Source organism: Capsicum annuum, chromosome 11 (assembly GCF_002878395.1).
Source record: "Capsicum annuum cultivar UCD-10X-F1 chromosome 11, UCD10Xv1.1, whole genome shotgun sequence".
Taxonomy (NCBI): Eukaryota; Viridiplantae; Streptophyta; class Magnoliopsida; order Solanales; family Solanaceae; genus Capsicum; species Capsicum annuum.
Window position 1 is genome coordinate 49,044,670 of NC_061121.1, and position 23,237 is coordinate 49,067,906.

General features: G+C 32.7%; 1 protein-coding gene across 1 annotated transcript; it reads right to left on the bottom strand.

Moving 5' to 3' along the window:
* Positions 1 to 9,456: 9,456 nt before the first annotated feature.
* On the bottom strand, positions 9,457 to 21,430 carry LOC107848323 (WAT1-related protein At1g70260). The gene is made up of 7 exons (XM_016693059.2): positions 21,119 to 21,430; positions 20,888 to 20,950; positions 19,673 to 19,789; positions 17,182 to 17,428; positions 16,586 to 16,744; positions 10,431 to 10,582; positions 9,457 to 9,898 (listed from the first exon to the last, which is right to left on the bottom strand). The coding sequence occupies exons 1-7, from the start codon at positions 21,310 to 21,312 to the stop codon at positions 9,718 to 9,720; spliced, it is 1,113 nt and encodes a 370-aa protein (XP_016548545.2). The 5' UTR covers positions 21,313 to 21,430; the 3' UTR covers positions 9,457 to 9,717.
* Positions 21,431 to 23,237: the final 1,807 nt, after the last annotated feature.

Genomic DNA, 23,237 nt, shown 5'->3' on the forward strand with positions numbered 1-23,237 from the left:
TCAAGCTTGTCGTTGCCATCTTTGAATTTGGTATAGAGTTCTTGATCTTTTTTGAGCTCAATCAGGAACACCATCTTAAAGTTGTGACATTCTAGAAGCCCTTTAAAACACTTTCTTTAGAAGCCTTAAAGGATACATGTAGGGTTGTTGTGTATGTATTTAGGTCAAAATGTGTTGATGCACACTAAATATGTGATCCCAACCATTGAACAACTCACTTTTATCGGGTGTTTCTCAATGCATCTTGCCCAACCAACCTTCAAGGAATTTGATAAATTAATAAGCAAAGAGTTACGTAACGTTTGACCTAAACCGACTCTACCAAGCCTATCAAACGTTACGTAACTCCAGACTCATTACCCTATCAAAAAACTTTGCCCGAATTAGTGCACAAATCAAACGAGCTCAATCTCTCAACCTTTCTACTAATCGTTCTTCTCTAATATAGATGACAAGATATTCGCCATGCAAAAGTTTATACCGTCGCCAAAAATGCTTGCCAGGGCACAAATATTCAGAAGGCATCAACAGTAATTTCTCAATATTAAGTGATATTGAGAGATTCCTAGTCATGCCTTCCTAAGACTTTTGCTATGGCAAGAATTTCTGTTGATGACAAGATATCCGCCATACAAAAGTCTACACTGTCAGCAGAAATTCTTGCCAAAGCAAAAGTCTTCAGAAAGCAATATTAATAATTTCTCAATATCAAGGAAGTCTTGTAAGAAAGTCTTTAGAAGACATTCAAAAATAAGGAATTTTTCAGCAATGACTACACATAATTACCATTAACAACCTCACTAGATTCTCTCCTCAGTCAAAACAAAAAGCAGAAATATTTTCATTTGCATTCACATGTTATTTATTTAACAAACAAAATAAAGATGAACTAAATGTAGCATTAGTTCATCTTTGAATGCTAGATTTACTTCATCTTTGTTTGGTTGCTAAACAAATACGGATGCAAGTGAAAATATTTCTGCCTTTTCTTTTGTAAAAGGAGTGAATCTAGTGAGGTTGTTAATGTCGTAATTATGTGTAGTCATTGTTGAAAACTTCCTTATTTTTGAATGTCTTCTGAAGACTTTCGTACAAGATTTCCTTGATATTGAGAGATTACTAATAATGCCTTCAGAAGACTTACACTCTAGCAAGATTTCTATCAACGATGTAGACTTTTCCATGCCGGATATCTTGTCATCAGTAGAAATTCTTGTTGTAGTGAAAGTCTTGAGAAGGCATGACTAGGAATCTCTCAAAATCACTTGATATTGAGAGATTACTGTTGATGCCTTCTAAAGACTTATGCCCTGGAAAGCATTTCTGGCGACGGTGTAGACTTTTAGATGGTGGATATCTTGTCAAAAAGGCTGAGAGATTGAGCTCGTTTGATTTGTCCACTAACTTGAGTAAAGTTTTTTGATAGGGTAATGATCCTGGAGTTACGTAACATTTGATAGGCTTGGTAGAGTCGGTTTAGATCAAATGTTACGTAACTCCTTGCTTATTAATTTATCAAATCCTTTACAGGTTGATTGAGCAAGCTGAATTGAGCAATGCTCGATAAAAGTAAGTTGTTCAACGGTTGGGACCACGTCTTGAGTGTGAATCAACACATTTTGACCTAAAACAAACATAGCGACCCTCCATATATTCTTTAAGGCTTCTGAAGAAACTGTTCTGAAGGCCTTCTTCAATACCACAACTTTGAAGGTAGTGTTCCTAATCAAACTCACAAGATACCAAAAACTCTATACCAACTTCAAAAACGGAAACGACAAGCTTGGATGCCAAATCGACAAGCTAGAGGCAAGCTTGAAAATTATTGGGATTCACATACTACAGCAAGCCTCTGATCTTCTCCAAGAAATATTGAAAGCATGCTAAGGTAAGAAAACACAATTAATTAATCCATATTGCTAAGGAAGTGATGATACTCAATTTGTCTTTCAATATTATTTGTGGTTCCGATCAGGTCAATAGCAGTGGACCTAATCGAAACCACAAACAAGAAGGCATGGGATGCAATTTAAAATTCAGAAATTTTCACCTTCGCTTAGATTCCTTACTTTAACTGCAGTTGTTGTTGGCGCAAGTTTTCTAGACTTATTGTACATCATTTCAACCCTCGATGCCCGTAAAGCTGCTTTCTTAGTCTTCTATCATTTTGTATCTAGGTGATAATCCAGACCACGCTAACTAGTCATAGCTCCCTAAAAAAGTATCCATCTGTATTATTTTTCTTTTAGAGGGACAACAAATGAATTTACATTACCGGATACACTTTTATCTTTGCATTTAATTCAGATTTCTCATGTTTTAAGATAATTTCATCGGCCAGATTCGCTAAAAGTTACTTTCTACTCTATGTCTCTTCTTCAATTAGCTCTCAGATGATATAGTCTTTCATCAACTCCCCTTTCCCTCGCAGACATTTTCTTTCGGCTCCTTATGGCGTATAATCATCTTCTCGATCAACCCTTCCATATAAATTTGGGCCAAGGGAATTTCTATTGGTTTTTCATTCATATTTGATGCAGTGCAAAGCTTCGAAGGCCTTCTCAGAGTCCAATGCACATTTAAAGTTAAGTCTAATCGTTATTGGATATCTGCAATGACACCAAATATTGATCCCTTCTCAAAACTTGACACGCATAAACACGAGCAACAACCGTCAGTAATTCGTAACAGGATATCTACACCATCTTCATGGTCCCTCATCCTTATCAATTCAAACTCATCAAACTTAACTATACAATGCAGGATCTTTTTTGAATGATCAGTGCCTAATCAATTAAAAACTGCATTCACAAAAATATTGTACTTTGTGTGTGTTGTCCCAATGATCTTATCAGTAATACTTAACTCCCACACGACAATGGATCCATCCATCTACACGCACCTTATTCTTTCTGGCCTATCTATGGCTTAAATTGAATAAATAGATTACTAGCAAGTTGCAATAGATGCCACATCTATTTAAATTGTGAAACAATTACAAACATCTGTTACGACAGATAACCAATTTGTTGCAACATATGACATATCTGTTGGAAAAGCAAACAGATATATCCATCTGTTGCAATAGATTATCATTATATGGTAAATTATCTGACTAATAGAATACATTTTGCAATAGATTACCCATCTATTAGATTTATTTTAAAGCAATTTTCTTTTCTTTATGAAATACAATAAAAGATAAAATGTTGTATTTAGATCCATTTTTTTATAATTTAAATATTTGAAAAGTCACCAGTTTTATTTAATTAAGGGATATGAACAGTCGTGGCTTTTTATTCAACTAACCCCTTCCAATTCAATCATTTATAAATAGGTCCCTCCAGCTTCCTTACTCACTCTCACTCGTTCATTCTACTACACTTATAATACAAATATGGTTGATCCACATTCATACAAGAAGATTCATATCGAGTCCTTGCAGGAACTTCAAAGGTAGTTTGATGAACTTCAGAGGGATTTGGCCGACTTTGGAACAAGGCTGAGGAGGGCCCTACTGTGCCGGATGAAAATTGTCTGGTTGACAATAATAATAGTAATAATAATAATAATAATAATAATAATAATAATAGTAGTAGTAATAATAATTAGGCTATGTTTTTCCTTTTAGCGTATGTATGTATGTATTTTCCTCCTTTTGTATATCGAATATACCCAAGGGATTCAAAAATCTATGTTTGGACATGGTGATCGACTTTGAATTTTTAATTCTTATTTAGTATTTAATTATCATTCTGTTTATTCTTTATTCGCAATATGTCGACGGAGGTTAATCTGATGCGACAAATCGATCATATGTTGCAACTGGCGGTTATTGATAAAAAAAAAGGGTTATTATTATTGAGAGGGTGAAAATACATGACTTTTTAATTATTTAATATGAAAAACGGTTCGTAAATAAATAATAAGGAAATAAATGATAAACATAATTTATAACCATAACAGAACGGTTATTTAATTTTAATAACTGATCATGACTCTTCGACATATTTGTTTTCAAATCTATTTTTTTAATTTATATAATAAAAAAATCAACAAATTTGGATTAAAAAGATATGTTGATTATTAAAAAAGATAGCTTATATGAGCAACAGATATTATCTGATGCAACAGATTGTCAATTTATCGCAATAAATGGTAATATGTTGTCACGGATGGGTTATCTGATGCAACAGATATATAATCTATTGCCACGACTCAGTAAAAACGGATATTGAAAAGAACTTATCAAGTCATAACTTTCCACAGTAATCAAAAAGTCACCAATTTGAATGTAATTAATAAATGAAGGTGAACAGTCGTGCTTTTTGTTTTTGAATCTATTTTTTTAATTTATATAATAAAAGTCACCAAATTTTGATTAATGATAAAGATATGATGATTATTAAAAAGATATATGTTGCAATAAATATATTATTTGATGCAACAAATTGTAGTTTTATTGCAACAAATGGTATATCTATTGTCACAGATGGGTTATCTGATGCAACAGATGTATAATCTATTGCCACAACTCAATAAAAACAGTTACTGAAAAGAACTAATTAAGTCATAATTTTCTATGGTAATCAAAAAGTCACCAGTATTAATAAATCGAGGTGAGCAGTCGCGCCTTTTTATTTTTAAATCTATTTTTTTATTTATATAATAAAAAAGTCACCAAAGTTGGATTAAAAATAAAGATATGATGATTACTAAAAAGATATATGTTGCAACAGATATATTATCTGATGCAACAGATTGTAGATTTGTTACAATAATTGCCTAACTCATTTAAATTCAATCCTCTATAAATAGGTCTCTCCTTACTCGTTCATTCTACTACACATATCTATTTATTTCTTGCTCTTGTCTTTCATATTACGCCTTCAACTACTTTCTCTTCAAGGACTTAATAGCTTTTCCGTCCCTAATAAAAAAAATTTCTTGCTTTTTTTGTAAATATACATTGTATTACTTTACTTTCAGATTCTTTTCTTTACTTTTATTTTTGTGTTTTTTGTTAATTTATGCATGTTCTAGATATGGCTGATCCAGTGTGGGATGATATTTTATGAGATGTCGTACGAGAACTGCAGAGACATGTTCATAATATACAGTAGGAGTTGGTCACTGTCAGAGTAAGGATGTTGCGGAGATCCACAGGATAAGGAGGGCGCTGCTTCTGCCGGTCGAAGATTGACCGGCTAGCGATAATAATAATAATGACGAAGATGATAACAATAATAATAATTAGATTATTTTATTTCTTTATTTTTAAGTCTATTTATTTTTATTTATTTTAGTTTAATAAAAAAATTATGTTTGATCAACTTTAACATTTTAATTCATATTTAATTTTTATTTTGTCTATTATTTTCTCAACAAACATGTCGACGATTGGACATAAGGAATAATTTTGAATCCAGTAGCAATAGCAAGATTTAAGATTTATCTGTTGGGTTTGTGGTAAGGGTTGATTTGTGTTGTTACAAATAGATTACTCATATGTTGCAACAGATACACAGTCTGTTTCAACAGACAACTAGTTTATTTCAACAGATAACTAGTCTGTTGTACGGCTTTAACGTTTCAATTCATACTCCCTCCGTCTCAAATTAACCCATTCCAAATTGAGATGACACATTCATTAAGAAAACTAATTAATAACATGCCTAGTTTACCATAATACCCCTATTAAATGATGTTTACATTTTAATTTGAAGAAAAAGTGATTAATGCAAAGGGTACAATATGAAAAAAAAATTATCTCTTCTTGATTAATGAAAAAAGACAAGTAAAATAAGAAATTAAATTCGAAAATTTAGGACAGGTAATTTGAGACGGAGGGAGCATTTAATTTCCGTTCTGTCTATTATATTCTCAACAAACATGTCGATGATTGGACGTAAGAAATAATTTTGAATCCAGTAGCAATAGCAAGAGTTGAAACATATTGGTTATCTGTTGGGTTCGTGGCAAGGGCTGATTTGTGTTGTTCCAAACAGATTAAGCATTTGTCGCAACAGATAAGGACGGGTTATTTGAGACGGAGAAAATATTTAATTTTCATTCTGTCTATTATCTTCTCAACAAACATGTTGATAATTGGACGTAAGGAATAATTTTGAATCCAGTAACAATAACAAAAGTTAAAACACATTGGTTATCTGTTGGGTTTGTGGCAGGGGCTGATTTATGTTATTCCAAATAGATTAATCATCTATTGCAACAGATAAGTAGTATGATGCAACAGATAATCAGTCTGATGTAACAGATAACTAGTCTGTTGCAACAGATAAATCTTCTGTTGCAACGGATTAATCATCTGATGCATCAGATGAGTGATCTGTTTAAATTGTGGGCACTTATGTTGGATTATGATCGGGTTCTATCCATTATTGGAAAAATAGCAGTAACTGTATACTCAGATGATAAATTCGAATACGAATCATAATTTTACTTACCAAAGTCACCTATGAAGTAATGTCAAAGTGAAAAGTGATGTAGGAAAAAAATTGACCTAAGAAATTGGTCAGATAGCAGCAGTAGCGGTAACAACAATAACAACAATGGTCGACAAGAAGAAGATGAAGATGACAATAATAAAGCATAAGATGATAAATAAAGCAGGAGCAATAATAAACAACAATAATTGTGAAGAAAGAGTAAACAACAACGGATGAGAAGAGAGAGAAACGCGTCTTCCCCCCCCCCCCCCCCCCCCCCCGTTATTTTAACCACCATTTGAATCAAAGTGTGAATTAAAAAACTTGTGGGTTATTTTCAAACTTCCCTAATTTTCTTAATCCATAATAAAGTAATTGTCACCGCCACTCAATAATTAAGACTTGTGTCACCTACAGCTAGGGGTGTACATAGGTCGGGTTGGTTCGATTTTTCATTAAAATATAACCAAACCAACAATGTCGGTTTTCTAAATCTATAAATCAAATCAAACCAATAGACAATCAGTTTTTATATTTTGGTTTTAATCGGTTTTTTTTGGCTTTTTAGTTTTTTCTCGAATTTTTTACAATTATAATGTGATTTAAGAAAAAAATTAAATGTTTTCACTAAAAAGATTAAAAAAAAAAAACAATGGTCATAGAGTAGTTCCAATTAAAATTAAGTTGGCAAATTACTAAGACGTCTAAACTACTATCTCTCAAAGTAATATTATGTGGATACTCAGTGGTTCAATTTGTAAGTCACTAGTCACAATAGCTTGTCTGAAAGTTTCTTTCACATAAAATGTGAGCATAAAGAAGAATGAAGAATTGGAAACAACTTATTAAAAATTTAACTTCATAAAATAATTAACTATAACATAATTCCACAAGAAAAAGGAGAAAGAAGAGAAACAAACCTAAATCAAAACTTGACGAATGAGGAGAATGAGAAAAGAAAGATGAAAGTAAGATGAGAAAATAATGAGAACTCTCTGAAAAATTGGAAAGTAAAATGTAAAGTGAAGCAATTGAAGAGCTATAGGTTTTTATATTAATATTGGGTTTTGTATTAATCAGTTACTAATGGATAAATATTAGGGAAAAGAACAGCAATAGCACCTAAAACTAAAATAATATCATAAAAATAGCACTCAAAATTAAATACCCTATAAATAGCCACAAACTAATTTCACTAGCTAACCTTCACTGTCATACGCTTAAACATAATCGAAAACGTCGTTAAAGTAACTTTCTCTTTCTTTCTTTCCTTTTCATTCACAATTTCCTTTCCATTCAAACTCTCAAACCTCCATTCTTTACCTTTTTCGATACTTCAATTAAACTTTCTTATTCCATAAATTTTGTATAAACTCTCCAAGTCAAACTGAACCGTTCAGTCAAACCCAAGGGACGTGATTACACTCCAAGTCAAACCGAACCGATGAATCAAACCAAGTGCGTGTAATTACGTCCCTTGAGCGCGTGGAAGTGATTAAAAATGTTATAAAACTTTTTTTTGTCACATAACCCCTCAATTTTTTTATTTTTAATAATTTTATGTTTTTTATTTATTTTCTCATTTGCGTTCTCTTCTCTATTCTTTCTTTCTTCTCTTCAACAATGTAGTCTTCAACAAAACACCATGGTTGCTTCATTGTTGAATTAAAATTGAACAAAATTTCATCACACACATACACACCCAAATGGGTCATCTTCAACACACCCAATTCAATTACATCAATTTGATTCAATTTCAACATACACTAAATGGGTCATCTTCAATTCCATCAAAATGATAAAATTTAACCACCATTGCCGCCGGCAATCACCACAACCTCAACCACCAGCTAAGGGGGAAAAGAAAAAATTCAGACCCGCATCTGGTTCGAGCCAAGCTCGTGACAAGAAATTTTTTGTCATATCCGTTGGTCTCGCTGTTACGGTTGCTCTAGAAAAGATGACTATGTACCTTCCCTTTACTGGTTATCATACCAATTAGCAGAACCTGCAATTTTTTTTAAGAAAGTTTCTGATTTGAATAAAATTGTTGAAGAAAAATTTCAATTTGAATTTGAAATTTGGGAAAAGATTTTCTTAAAAAAAATAGTATGAACTAAATAAATTTGGAGTCGCAATGAATTTGTTGGCAAGGCAGAACAGGGCATTTCAAGATTGATCGAAGAACCTTTGATAGAACAAAATTTTGGTGAAAAAATGATGAAAAGTGGTAAGAGTGGACTTGGAATTTGGAATTGACTCACTGGAATCATTTAAAATTTGATTTGTAGGAGGAATTTGAGTTGTGGAATCTTTAATATGGTTGTATTGGTGAAAAAATGTTGAAAAGTAATAAAATGGAGAAAAAGAGTGTGTGTATTACACTTCCGGACGTCAAAACTAGGTATAGCATTTCGGGAGGGAATTAATTCCACTTAAATAAGTCTAGGTGGATAATAGGACCCCCGCAAAGTTCAGTATGCTCAACCGAAAATTCAGGCAAAGTTCAGGTATTTTTCTAAATATTTTCCCAAATTTGTCATCTAAAATAATTCTATTAAGGTAAAAAGAGAATTTTTAAGATTAATTATTTTTAATTCTAATATGATGACGTTTTTTTTTTAATAAGGACTAAAAAGAAAAGGATGGAATGAGACGGATGGAGTACAATTTTCAGTCAAAACTTTCCTAAACGGTCCATATGTATATGTCTATCCTTATAGAGCATCCTCCCTAGAAAAGGCAGGCCAAATTAATGTCTCAACAACTCTATGTATGGGAGATTATTCTTGTTTCTATAAATCCAAGACTCCATACAAAAAGTGTTTTGGTATCAGCCATATAATAACTCCATCAATATCGGGACTAACAACATAACGCAATTAATAGGGGTAAAATGGTAATGTTACATTACCAATCATTATTTTTTTAATAGTTGTGTCATCTCAATTTGGGACGGGTAATTTGGGACGGATGAAGTGTATACAATCACAAACTCGTACTAATATTGATTTCAAAACCAATGCTCTCACTATTAACAAAGAGGATAAATTAACAACACATACACCATTTTTTTCAATCAAACATATCAACAAAGAGCTCTTCCTAAAGAGAAAACTAATATAGTTGAACAACAATTTCATTGTTCAACTTGTGATGGTAGGCTTGAAAAAATACATCCTCCCAACACATATATACAACAAATTGAAAATTTCTAGCATGCATTTATTACATTTATGATCTCCATCATCTTAATTAACTTTCCATCTTAGACTTTTGAATCTCCTTGTTCTTCTTCCTCTTCTCTTTCTTGCAAAAGTGGAACTTTCTCATCAGATGTAGTTGGTAACATGCTACCCTTAATCTTTTTACTTGTTTGTTCATCTTCATTGAGTTGTCCCCATAGTGTAGTGTAGTAACCCATTCCACATATAATTGCACTCAACATGCTGCAAATATTCATCAATACTATTGTGTTTAGGTGAAAACAATAATAAAGTATCGTTTATTTGCCATTTCTAAGCATATTTTTTCTTTTTTCTCTTCCCATCTCTTTGAAAAAAAAAGAAAAGAAAAATTTAAGTTTTATTCACTGACAATGTAAGAAATAATTACATAATCAGATCATTAAAAGGTAATTGCAAGTAATAAGTATTGAGTCATATATTCATCAGATCGCCAAAAAGGCACCTAGCTCAAAATGTCAAATTTGTAATCTTAAAAATAAAAGAGGTTATACACTACAACATGTAATGGTGACTTGATGATGTAAGAATTTCTTCATTTAAGACCTATGTACTATATCTTAAACTCCTGATTTAATCTATATAAGAAGCACTGATTTATAACATAAAATATATGATGATTAATATGTATATCAAGTTAAATTATATTGATAGTGTAAAGATTATTTATTCTTATATACTATTATATTGCATATGACTTAAACCATTAAAAAAAAAAAGATAAAATTAAACTTGCCTTCCATAGTGAAAAGTATCAGCAAAAAGTAAACAGCCACAAGTGCTAGCTGTTGGAATTCCCACCGGCTTGAAATATAGAGGAAAAGATGGTCCTTTCAATCGCATGCACCACATTTGGACACTGCTACGTATTAAACTTCCAAAAATTGCCTATTATTTAAAAATAAGAAAAAAATGCATGTTAATATATGGTATATAGTTTGATAAAGAAATGAACTTTGGGCCTAACTCAACCTCAAAAGCTAGCTCATAAGGGGAGGATTGCCCAAGACCATAGAAGGAGACCAAGGACTCTTTAACCCATCGATGTGGGACTCCAACACCCCCTTCACGCCCAGGGATGGACACCTGGAGCGTGGACAATATAAGACGGGGGGCCCAACATCGGAAACAATGAACTGGGTGGGCCTGACTTTGATACCATGATAAAGAAATGGACCTTGGGCCTAACTCAACCTCAAAAGCTAGCTCATAAGGGGAGGATTTCCTAAGACCATATAAGGAGACCAAGGACCCTTTAACCCACCTGTGAAAGTTTCAAAATTATGGAGAAAAGGAGTAGAATGCAACAACAGTTCTGTGAAGAAGAAGAGAGAAAGAAACTGACTTCTTATTTTTCAAAATATCCAAAAAAATTCAGCTGTTGTGCACTAAAATGCCCCTTATATAGTTGGGCAAGTCCACCGACTTAGTACCAAATCGGGTTGTTACAAAAATAGGTCAGTCCATAGAAAAATGCGAAGTATAGAAATAGAAAATAAAGACACTACTCACTACGTAACGCCAACATCCCCCCTCAAGTTGGAGGGTGGACACACACCCAACTTGCCAAGTAAAAGCTGGTGCTGAGAACCAGTCAACGACTTCGTAAATATATCAACTGGCTGGAAAGAAGTACGCACATGAGATAGAGAAATAAGACCCTCAACCAACTTGGTACGGATAGAATGACAATCAACCTCGATGTGTTTAGTTCGTTCATGAAAAAACGGGATTCTTGGCGATATGTATAGCAGCCTTACTGTCCAAAGAATAGGAATACCTCGAACAACACTTAAACCAAAATCGAATAGCAAATGAACCAGCCATGACAACTCAGCAACAAGCTTGCTCATAACCCTATATTCGGCCTTCGCGGAGGACAAAGAAACCACAGGTTACTTCTTGGATTTCCAACTGAGAAAGCTGCCCCCTAAATAGACACAAAAATCAGTAACAGAGCGACGAGAATCAGGGCATGCAGCCCAATCGCTATCGCAACAACCCACCAAAGAGAAATCAAGAGAGTTATTCAAATAGATCCCAACATCAGGAGTCCCTTTTAAGTATCGCAAAATCGCAAGGAAGCATCCATATGAGGAACTCGAGGAGACTGTAAAAATTGACTAAGGTGTTGTACAATAAAATAGAGGTCAGGTCTAGTCTGCGTAAAAAAATTAAGCTTATCAATGAAACTTCTATAGGAGTCTGGATGAGGCAGCAGAGAACCAACATCAGACTGATGTTTGACACTTAAATCCAAAGGAGATACCACAGACGTAACCTCGGAACAGTGAAAATCAGCAAGTAAATCAGAAATAAATTTCTTCTGGTGCAACAAAACTCCAAACTGATGATAATAGAACTCTATAGTCAAGAAATAATGGAGCATCCCTAGATCCTTGATCTTAAACTGCTCATCCAAGAAAGTTTTTAAAGCCTTGATTTCAGTCAAATCATCCCCGATAAGGATGATATCATCTACATATACAGCAAGGAACACAGTGGAATTGGTTGATTTCTTAAAGAAGAGTGAATAATCATTTAAATAATGGGTATAACCTCTTGAACAAAGAGCTTGGGACAGCTTGGCATACCATTGTCGAGAGGCTTGCCGAAGTTCATATAATGATTTTTGTAACTTGCAAACTAAAGCTGCAGATGGAAGTGAGAAGGAAGAAACAAAAAGACCTTAAGGAAGTTTCATGTGCACTTCCTTATCTAAATTCCCATAAAGGAAAGCGTTATTGACATCCAATTGAAAAAGAGACAAATGTTTCTTAATAGAAAAAACAATGAGGCACCGAATGGTACAAATCTTCACAACGGGTGAAAATGTTTCATGGAAGTCAACCCCTTCAATTTGAGTGTCACCTCAAATAACTAACCTAGCCTTGTACCTCTCCACCGACCCATCAGCTTTATGTTTTATTTTATAAACCCATTTATATCCGATAGGTTTCCTTCCAAAAAGTAACTCTATAATATCCCATGTATGATTAGCTTCTAATGCCTCAAACTCCTTCCTTATGGCCTCTTGCCAAGCTTCACTGGCAGCTGCCTGAGTGTAAGAGCGAGGCTCAACTGTTGTAGAAGACAAGACAGTAGTAACAGAGGTAGTAGAGGAGTTGGAGATGGAAGAAGAAAGTTGAACCACATAATCCTGTAGATAAGAAGGAACCTGATGGTGTCTATAACTCTTCCTAGGTACGGGAGGGTAATGATGGACAGATGAAGGAGGTGGAGATAATGACACAGAGGTGGAAAGAGGAGAAATATTAGAGGAGTCGGGAAAGGGCAGATCTAGAGTAGTAAAGATAAAATCATCAGGTATAAGACAACGAGAAGAACCAAATATGGAAGTAGTGGGAGAAGGTAAAGAAAAAGAATAAGGAAAAATAGACTCATAAAAAATGGCATTCCGGGAGATGAGAATAGATTTGGTTTTCAAATTGTAGAGTTTATATCCCTTTTGGCCAAATGAATACCCAAAAAAAACACAAGGGACAGCCCTTGGTTGAAATTTGTCTCTTTGACATTTAGGCACTGATCCATAACATAAACAACCAAAGGGTTTCAAGTGGTCATAGCAAGGGGCTTTTCCATATAATAATTCAAAAGGTGTCTTGTTGGAAAGAATTGAAGAGGGAAATCTATTTATTAGGTAAGTAGAACTTAATAAACAATCTCCCCAAAAACTTTTAAGACGATTCGATTGGAAAAGTAGAGCTCTTGAAGTTTCCAGGAGGTGTTTGTGCTTTCTCTCAACAACACCACTTTGTTAAGGTGTATGAGGACAACTGGTTAGGTGTATGATTCCATTATTCGAAAAATAAATTATTTTTCTAGATTAGAAGAACCAAGCTCGAGGGCATTATCACTTCTAATGGTTTTGACTGGTAGATTAAATTGAGTCTTAACCATAGAAATGAAAGCTTTAAGCATGGAAAAAACACCACTTTTGGAATTTAAGAAATGTGTCCAAGTAGCCCGACTATTATCATCTACTATAGTCAAGAAATATCTAGCACCAGAATATGTTTGTGTATGGTAGGGCCCCCAAATGTCAATGTGGATAAGTTGAAATAAAGAAGTAGATTTTGATGAACTGTCCGAGAATGGTAATCTAGCTTGTCTAGTCAAAGGGCAAATGTGACGAATAAAAGATTGTTTCGAAGACAATTCAGAGGATATAGAAGGTATGCACTTCATTTTTACAAAAGGAATGTGTCCCAACTTTTAATGCCAAAGTACATCAACATGGTTTACATTTTCCATAGATTGTGCAGCAGAAACATAGGAAGGAAACAAACTAGTAGCTACAGATTCATTTAAAGGAAAGGAAGGAACAACATTCATAGATGGTGGAACATTATTCAAATCTAAAATAAAGTGACCATGTCCAGTTGAGAAAATTGTGTCCAGAGTGGAGGAGCATGAGAATGAGTTAGGAAAGTGTTGAAGGTGGTACAGTCCTTGGTACAACTTACCAAGTACCAGAAGCTTCTTCCTGGAAAGGTCCTGTATCAGGCAGGAAGAAGCAGTGAAGAGAACAATACTATTAAATTGTTGAATGAGTCTATGCACAGAAATCAGATTGTACTTGAATGTAAGAATATAAAGTACCCGATGGAGAGTAAAAGTTGAAGATAGAGAGAGAAAACCTGTAGAGCTCACCTTCACTCTATATCCATTAGGTAATGTAACTAAGTAGGGAACTGAGAGAGGTGTAATGTCAAAGAGAAGGGTTTTATCAGAGGTCATGTGGTCGGTAGGGAACTGAGAGAGGTGTAATGTCAAAGAGAAGGGTTTTATCAGAGGTCATGTGGTCGGTTGCTCCTGAATCTACTATCCAAATTCTTCTAGCTACACTAGTTAACATACAGGCAAAATAAGCAACACCATTAAAATTAGGCAAGTTAGAAGAACTACCAGCAAAGTTAGCAGATCCCATAAAGTCAGATTGAGGGCTAGCATTTGAATCAGGAAGATTGCATTGTTGCAGCAACATAAACAACTAAGAAGATTGCTTCTTAATCAAACTAGGAACCAATCAACCTTGATCAGAAAAAGAAGGTGCAGATGTAGTATGCTCAGAATTCTAAAGAGATCTGGACTTCACATTAGCAGCAGTCCCAAACTTTCTATTTTTGGTGAACTTAAAGTTGGGTGAAAAGCCATGCAATTTATAACACTGATCAATGCAATGTCCAGGTTTCTTGCAATATTTGCAAGTGAGAAGAGTTTTATCATGGATAGAATGGTCCTTCGGAGTAAATTTCCTTGGAGGTGGTTGTGGACATTGAAAGGACTTAAAATTCAGTTTTGCATGAAAAGAAGCCATTTTGGAATGAGGTTGAGCATAAGGACTGACTTGTTATTGTGTTTCATCTTGTAAAAGAATATTATAAGCACTATCAAGAGAAGGAAAGGGTTTCATCATTAGCATGTTGCTCCTCACACCAACATAAGTATCATTAAGCCCTATGAGAAACTGGTAGAGTTTGTTTTCTTCATCTTCTTATTTTAAACCTTTTTTTGCAGCACATGTGCACTTATTACTGTGATTTTTACACATTGAACCCAACTCATCCCACAATTTTTTCAACTTAGTGAAATAAGAAGCTATGGCAAGTTCTCCTTGAGATATAGAAGCCAGTTATTTCTTAAGATCAAAAACTTTAGTTCCATTTATAATGCCATATCTTTTGTTAATCTGTTTACATATACTCTGTGCGGTCTTGGAATACTACACACTAGCAGCAATTTCTGGTGACAAGGAACTAGTTAACCACGATATCACCATGTTGTTACACTTATCCCATAGTCGCGCATGAGCGGAACCCTCATGTGGCCTAGGGAAGGATCCATCAATAAATGTTATCTTATTTTTGGCTTTCAAAGACATAATTATTCCTCTTTTCCATCCGCCAAAGCCTACACCGAAAAAGGTAAATGTACTAAAGACGTTCCAGGAACATCAGAGGAGTGAATAAAAAGAGGACTAGAGGAATCTACTCGCTCAGTGTTCATCGTAGATAATACACTCAACCAATCGACAAACAATCACCTCAAAAACCGAAGAAAATGTAGAGGATAAGGAAACGGAGTATAAAACAAATCCACAACCTAAAAAAATACTTTACCGGAGAAGTCGACTTCACATTTGAGGATACCCGAAAAAATGCCTTCAGATCAGAACCCTAGATCGGAGAAGACAAGTGCAAATGCAAGGATATCGGACAAAAATACCATCAAATTGAAATATATTGTACTTTTCTGTCACAAATTCCGCTAGAGATCAACAAAATATTGCAATTTTCCGTCAAAATTCAGATAGAAATCAACAAAGAAAGATCAAAATCCGACCGAAAATGCATGAGGTTATATATAGGATCAGAGAAAACAAAATCACTAGAATTTAGCGAATTTCTGCTCTGATACCATGTGAAAGTTTCAAAATTATGGAGAAAAGGAGTAGAATGCAATAACCGTTCTGTGAAGAAGAAGAGAGAAAGAAACCGACTACTTATTTCTCAAAATATCCAAAAAAATTCCGCTACTGTGCACTAAAATGCCCCTTATATAGTTGGGCAAGTCCATCAACTTAGTACCAAATTGGGTTGTTACAAAAATGGGTCAGTCCATATAAAAATGCGAAGTATAGAAATAGAAAACAAAAACACTACTCACTACGTAACGCCAACATAGTTTCGACATTGTTTATACATAATATAGTAGATGTTGTTCTCTTTAATTTCTTCGTATATTTACTTTTTATATTTTAAATTCCCTTAATGAAAATCCTGACTCTGTGATTATGACAATGGTGATGGACAAGAAATACATAAAACAAAATCTTGAAAGTTTCTGTACTTCAATTAGTGGGCTTACAGTTAAAACAATAACAAGAAGCTCCATGTCAAGCTTGAGTCTCCAAGCATTTAGATCTTTTTCCATCACGAAAGCAAATATGGCTGATTGTATTGTCCCAAATAAAGTATATAGAAACACTATTTTCATCACCTGTGGGTACTTTCTGATAGTTCCAGCCTGACCAAAAAAAAAAAGGTAAGTATACTGCAATTCAAAGTGTCTTTGGTATGATAAAATTAAGTAATTTAATTTCCACCCGTAAACGACCGAAGCCATTTTCCCCCTTTTGATGACCCTTGTGAAAAATATTTTCTTGAAAAATGTCTTCCGCATACTAAAATACTAAAAATTTGCATTTAATGGTCAAAGGACGAAAAAAGGGGACAACTACGGCCCTAAACACTTCTGTCAACTAGTATACAAAATATGCACAAAATGTATAGATTATGTATATTTTGCAAAACATATATGTATATTATACATGTAATATGTATATCAATACGCAACTTATGCACTGATAATGTAAATGTTGTGTATGTTTCAACTACGAACGGTATATATGTTGTAACTTTCTCAACAAAAAAAAAAGGACTCAAATTAGAGTGGTAAATTACCTGAATAATATTCCATGCACAAAGAGCTAATGAAGCAGTAACAAATAAAAAGCAACCTAGAACCCAATTCTCATGTGTTGAAGTGAAAACAAGAAGGCGTGGTCTGGCTAACTGAAGGAACAATGGAGAATATTGCTTCACCACTGGACCTTTGTAGTAAGTCATTGACATTCCACCAATTATTGATATTACGGTTCCAATCATTCTTGCTTGGCTTCCTTGGCTCTTCACATCAATACTTATTTTCCTAAAATAATATTGGTTATGTTGAATTAGAATAGTCATTAACAATAATATGTTATAATGTAAAATGTGTGTATGTGTGTGTATATCTATAATTTATATCTATAATATATTAAAAGTGTGAAGAACTTTAGAAAAGTGTGAAGAACTTTTTGCTCTTCATTAAGAGTATTCGCAATAGACAAAATCGTCTTTTTGCTATTTTTTTCAATTTATTATTTAGTTATTGAAAAAATAAAAATCTTAAAATATATGGTAAGAAATAATTATGGAGAATATTGTTAATAGAGTGTACAATTAAAATGAGACTAATAATAGACGCGTATATAGCTTTTCTCTTCTCCCGTTCTCTTTCCTTTTCCGTTCCCATCTTGAATTCATATTTTTGTGTTTTTCTTTGAATTGTAGACGGAGTATGTAGCAAAAGAAAAGAAAACAAGGTTTTTCAATCTTAAAGGTATGAATATTTATATAGCTAAATATAGTTGAAACAACTTAAATTTTTTTATTGTTTTGGGTTTAAATCTGAATCTAAAATTTTATATATTTTTCTCATTTAAATGAATATAATGTTGCATACTATATTGTAACTGCAATTGCATATTATATATTTTATTTTTTTTAGATAAATTTTTATATTGACGTGACACACGTGCAAAATGAGTGAGAGAGAGAGTGATAGAGATATTTTAGTCATGAAAAAAGTAATTTTCTGCTTTTGCTTCTACTTTTTTTGAAAAGCAGAAATTTTCTGCTTCTTTCCAAAAGCAGAAAAACTATGCTTCTTTTTAAAAACACTTTTGCAAGTTTACTAAACATCATTCTTTTCAAAAAAAATTAATATTTTTTCTCAAATAAGTGTTTTTTTTTGTGTGTGAAATAAGCAATGTCAAACAGACACTTAAACTCGGGGGACACATATATTTTAGGAACATATTGCAATATGCATCTCCAACAGGGAATATCTTTCTACGTGCTGTGGTGTTAAAAACTTTTCTCAACAATATAACACCAAAACTTTTTCGGAGAATAAGAAACTTAGCATATATACATCTATTTAATAATGATGAGTTTACCAGTGGATCATAATCAGGCTACCAAACATTCTAGAGTAATTAGATGCTAAAATTATTGAGGTTTTCTTATTTGGGCAGGTTACATATTTGATCGGTCGATCAATAGCTAATTATACAAAAAAGATATATACTCGTACCATTTTGTATCAAAAATACGTATATCACGTATATCATATAGTAATATATAAAAATTTATTTATTTACTGATTACTTTTCAATGGACTGCTCTGCCATATAGTTTAGTTTCTTTTTTCTTTCCTTAGCAGAAACTGTTTAGAAAATCGTAACTTTTCATTGGAAAGAAATGTTTGACTATTTTTACAAGCAAAACAAGTGGCACGTATAGTAGGTCCATCTCCGCACCAACCATCTACATCAAACTAAATAATTAATTTCTTAATTTATATGGTATAATCTAATAATACGCAGAGTAAATTAAAAAAGACAGTACTTTGCTATACTAAAATTTTTATTATGTGCTAGATCAGGAAAAAGTCGAACACAAAGATCTATATAATTAGTAAAATAAAATAAAAAGTTAAATTTAGTTGAAAAATATTTTTTTTTAACAGACTAACACGAATATAATATGATTATTTTTTAAATGGGCGAAATGATTCCCTTTTCCCTTTGATTTTTTTTTTTGGCCCATATATTAAGTTGGATTCAAATATTTATATGAATTTAAGTTTTATGCATAGTGTACAAAATATTTTATACTATCAAATAAACTTAATCTGCTATTACATGTTATCTAATTTTTTCTTTTTCTATTTTTAAGCTTATTTATAGTGTAGACAAAACTTAAACTCTATTTATATTTATATTGACGCTTGGCCACCATATATAGATTCATTAGATTCATAAACACACGGTTCTTGAATCTAATTAATCAAACTTGATGTCCCACTTTAACATCATCCACAAATTTCTCTCTCTCTCTTTCTACATCACCTTTTGTCATACTACTTTTTTTTCTCTTTTTTCATCTTCAAGTTGCAAGAAATTTAACGGAGAAATAAATAAATAATAATAATGGTGGGAGCTGGCAAATCTTTTTCTTTTGTGTAAGGCTCTTAGGTATCTAGCAGTTTTCAAGATTCCAATCAACACGAATTATATAATATAAAATAATTGAATAATCAAGAATATTCCATGGTTGAAGAAAAAACCTGAGGAATATAGCGAGAATAAAAGTTAAAGCTGGGATCATGTTAGCCATGCCACATGCTACAATTGGTGAACTGTAACTTAGTCCAGCAAATGCTAGGTTCTGAGCTATTGTAACCCTGTAAACACATCACAAAATCAAATTTGTCATCAACTTTTTTTTTTTTTTCAGGAAAAAATTGAATCCAGGGATAATTCTAACCCCCAAACTAGTTCAACGAGTGAGACTAACTCATATTAAAGAGATCACTCATCTCTTGAAAGGACTGATGTGAGATTCTTCACTTTTTCAAGATTGTGTTGCTAAATATTGCTTCCTTTATTTCAAAAAGAGTGATCTATTTTTACTTGCAAAATTTAAAAAAATAAAGAAGATTTTTAAATTTTATAGTCTTAAATTAAAGTTATGTCAAATTGATCAAAATAATTTATTCTTGTGGTTTTAAATATGTCACGTGAAAAGTTAAAACTAAAGTGTTGTCAAAAAGGGAAAGGGGTCACTCTTTTGAAAACGGACTAAAAAATAAAATAGGTCATTCTTTTTTAAACGGAGAGAGTAGTTTACAATTTTTGCCTCTCGATTTATATAGCACACTTTCAATTTTAGTATATTTCAAAAAGAATATTAACTTTTCATATCTATAATAATTTAACTTTAAAATACTTATTTCTCCCGTACTATTATGATTTATAATTAGACAAACATCTAAGAGTTGTTTAGATTCGACGGGTAATTTTAAAAACAAAATTTCTTTCTTAAACTTCCTACACAAACAAATAGTGCAAAACATATAAATTAAAATGGTGGGAGTCAAGTAATGTTATTAATCAGAGGATGATGCACTCCACAATAGATTTGAACTGAGCCGAGTCTTTGGTATTTGTGGGTATAAATATGTGTGCATGGCACGATAAAACCACTAAAAATTTCAAATATCCTTTAATTCAACATTAAGTACAAGAAGATCAGTTTAAGAGCCTTAAAATTGAACACATCAAACTAAATATTGAATCTATCTCTGTTATTAATCATTGAAATTAGTTCTCATAAAAATGGTCTACCTAGCTTGAAATGATTCCAATAATATTTTTTTGTTCAGGATCTATTAAAAACGATCTCTCTATCCCTAGAGATAAAGGTAAGATCCACGCGTACATCCTACTTGTGAGATTACACTAAATATGTTACTGTAGTAAAAAAGAGAGAAAGAACTAACCCTAGTAGACCAAGGAGAAATACACGGCTAAGTATTGGGAAAGTAAACAATGGTGCATGTATCCTGCAGCAAATTAAAAAAAAAAAAATCAAATATCAACACATAACTATAGATGTATATTCTCTAGTTTAAGATAAGATGTTCATCTAATTTGTAGAAGAAATAACCCCCCCCCCCCCCCCCACCCCTCAAAAAAAAAAAAAGATGACGATGATGATGAAGAAATCTTACTTGTCTTTTCTATGGTAGAAATATGAAAAAGGAAGAAGAATAACTGAGCTAAGAGCATTTGTATAAACCACAAACACAAAAGAGCTCATCCCTAATCTTGACATGGCTGTGCTTGCCATAATTGTCAAGAAAATAGTGCACATTTCTATTATCACCATGGCAGTGCATGGCAAAATATCTTCTACTATAGCCATAATAATAATATCTCTTATCTTCTTTAGCTCTTTTCTCTCTGTATATATAATTAGGATCTCTTAGGCTAATTTAGTGTGTCTCCCACTTATGAAGAAAAGGCAATGGGAAATTTCCTATATACAAAACATAACAAGTTAGCCTTTCATATAAAGGTTAAGCTACTTTAGAAGGGAATGAGCAACTCGAGTAGTGACCCAAATTAAAGAGGTACACAACATTTAATAATATAATTATAATATTTTCTCAAATTCAATTTGTTTGATCGACTTTGCTTTTTAGTATGTTAAAAAAAAATGATCATTTTTCTTTTTAGTAACTTTTTAATTTCAAATTTTCGTATGACATGTTTAAGACTGCAAGATTAAAGAACGTTTTGGTACGTTTAATATATTTTAATTTAAGAACACAAAATTAAAAGTTTTCTTTATTTTCTTAAAATTTATGTCAAGTCAAAATATATATGTCCAACAAATTGAAATGACGAAGTACTTTTTTTTTTACAAGAAAATCTGCAGTTGATATACTTATGGAGCACACGGTAACTAATCTCATTCTTGTATAAATAAATAGCATGCAAACCACGTATAAGAGGTAAATTCATGCGACGGGCTCGACCAATCAGAAAGCAGGTAACGAGTTCAAATCTGAGACTCCTCACTTAAGAGATCACCTAACTTGCTTAATCAGTATGATCATCCTTACTAATATTTCCTTATATTAGTTGGTCATCTTACTAGAAATGCTCATATTATTTGTCCATCTTACTAAATCAAAACAAACATTCATTAGGTTTTATCCATATCCCTTAGAATTAATATTTTTGATCGAACGGACACATTTTATTATCTTCAACAACCACAACCGCTTAACACCTTACAAATAATTCTTTTAGAAAGTATTATTTACATTTATATATGTAAAGTTCTGAGGAAATTTTTGAAGGAGTAAATTAATAAAACTACCTTTTTATTTATAATTCTTAACATGCATGTAAAATAAAAATGACCAACTAATGTGAAGATTGGGGAAGTAATATGTTATAAACCAAACGGGAGAGTTAAACCCAAAAGACTAGCCTGATAGATGGGAGAACCCATTTGATCTATAAGCACATTAATATTTCTCTATTTTTTCCAATTTGGGAGAATTGGTTCATAACAATCGCTTCCGCTTGAGAACCAACGACCTCGTTGGTCACGGCTAGCCCAGTTGGTCATGGCTGACACCCCTCTTAGATCCAGGCCACCACTCCTTGCACACAGGTCACCACTCCAAGTTGCGGCTCTACGCATAGATCGATCCTCATTGGTCACGGCTGACACTCCTTTTGGGTTCAGGCCACCACTCCGAGTCACAGCCCCACACGTGAGACTCTCAATGAAAGCATCAATGTTATAAACCAAACGGGAGAACCCAACCCAAAAGACTAGCCTGATAGTTGGAAAAACCCATTTAGTCCAGGAAATTGCATGCCATAGACCCAAATATGGGTGACTTTAGATATTTGACTCTAATAAGAAATGTCTTTAAAGAATAACCTTGCTTACTTTTTAAGTATAGTACAAGTATTATTTTACCCCTCTTCACCTCAAATATATTTTTAAAACTTTCCATACTTATTTGTCTCTCAAATTTTATTTTTTATTATTTTCACTTTTTATTTTTTTTCTTTTATTTTATTTTTCTATTTTTTTTGATCGTTTTTTTCTTTTTTTTTCAGTTCTCTTTTTTTCCTTATTTTTTTTCAAACTTTATTTTATTTTTCCTCTCATTTTTATTTTACTCAATTTTTTTAATTCTTCACTTTTTTCTTGATCTTTATGTTTTTTCTTTTCTTTTTTTCTCAATCTTTTTTTTATTTCTCTATTTTGTTTGATCGATTTTTTCTGTTTTCTCAACTTCTATTATATTTTGCTAATAAATA

Coding starts and splice junctions, on each gene's coding strand:
- LOC107848323 (XM_016693059.2), bottom strand. CDS start 21,312: ATGGCTATAGTAGAAGATATTTTGCCATGCACTGCCATGGTGATAATA. Junction 17,429..19,672: donor ATTCTCGCTATATTCCTCAG/GTTTTTTCTTCA, acceptor ATATTATTTTAG/GAAAATAAGTATTGATGTGA. Junction 10,583..16,585: donor TTCTTGTTATTGTTTTAACT/GTAAGCCCACTA, acceptor TTTAAATAATAG/GCAATTTTTGGAAGTTTAAT.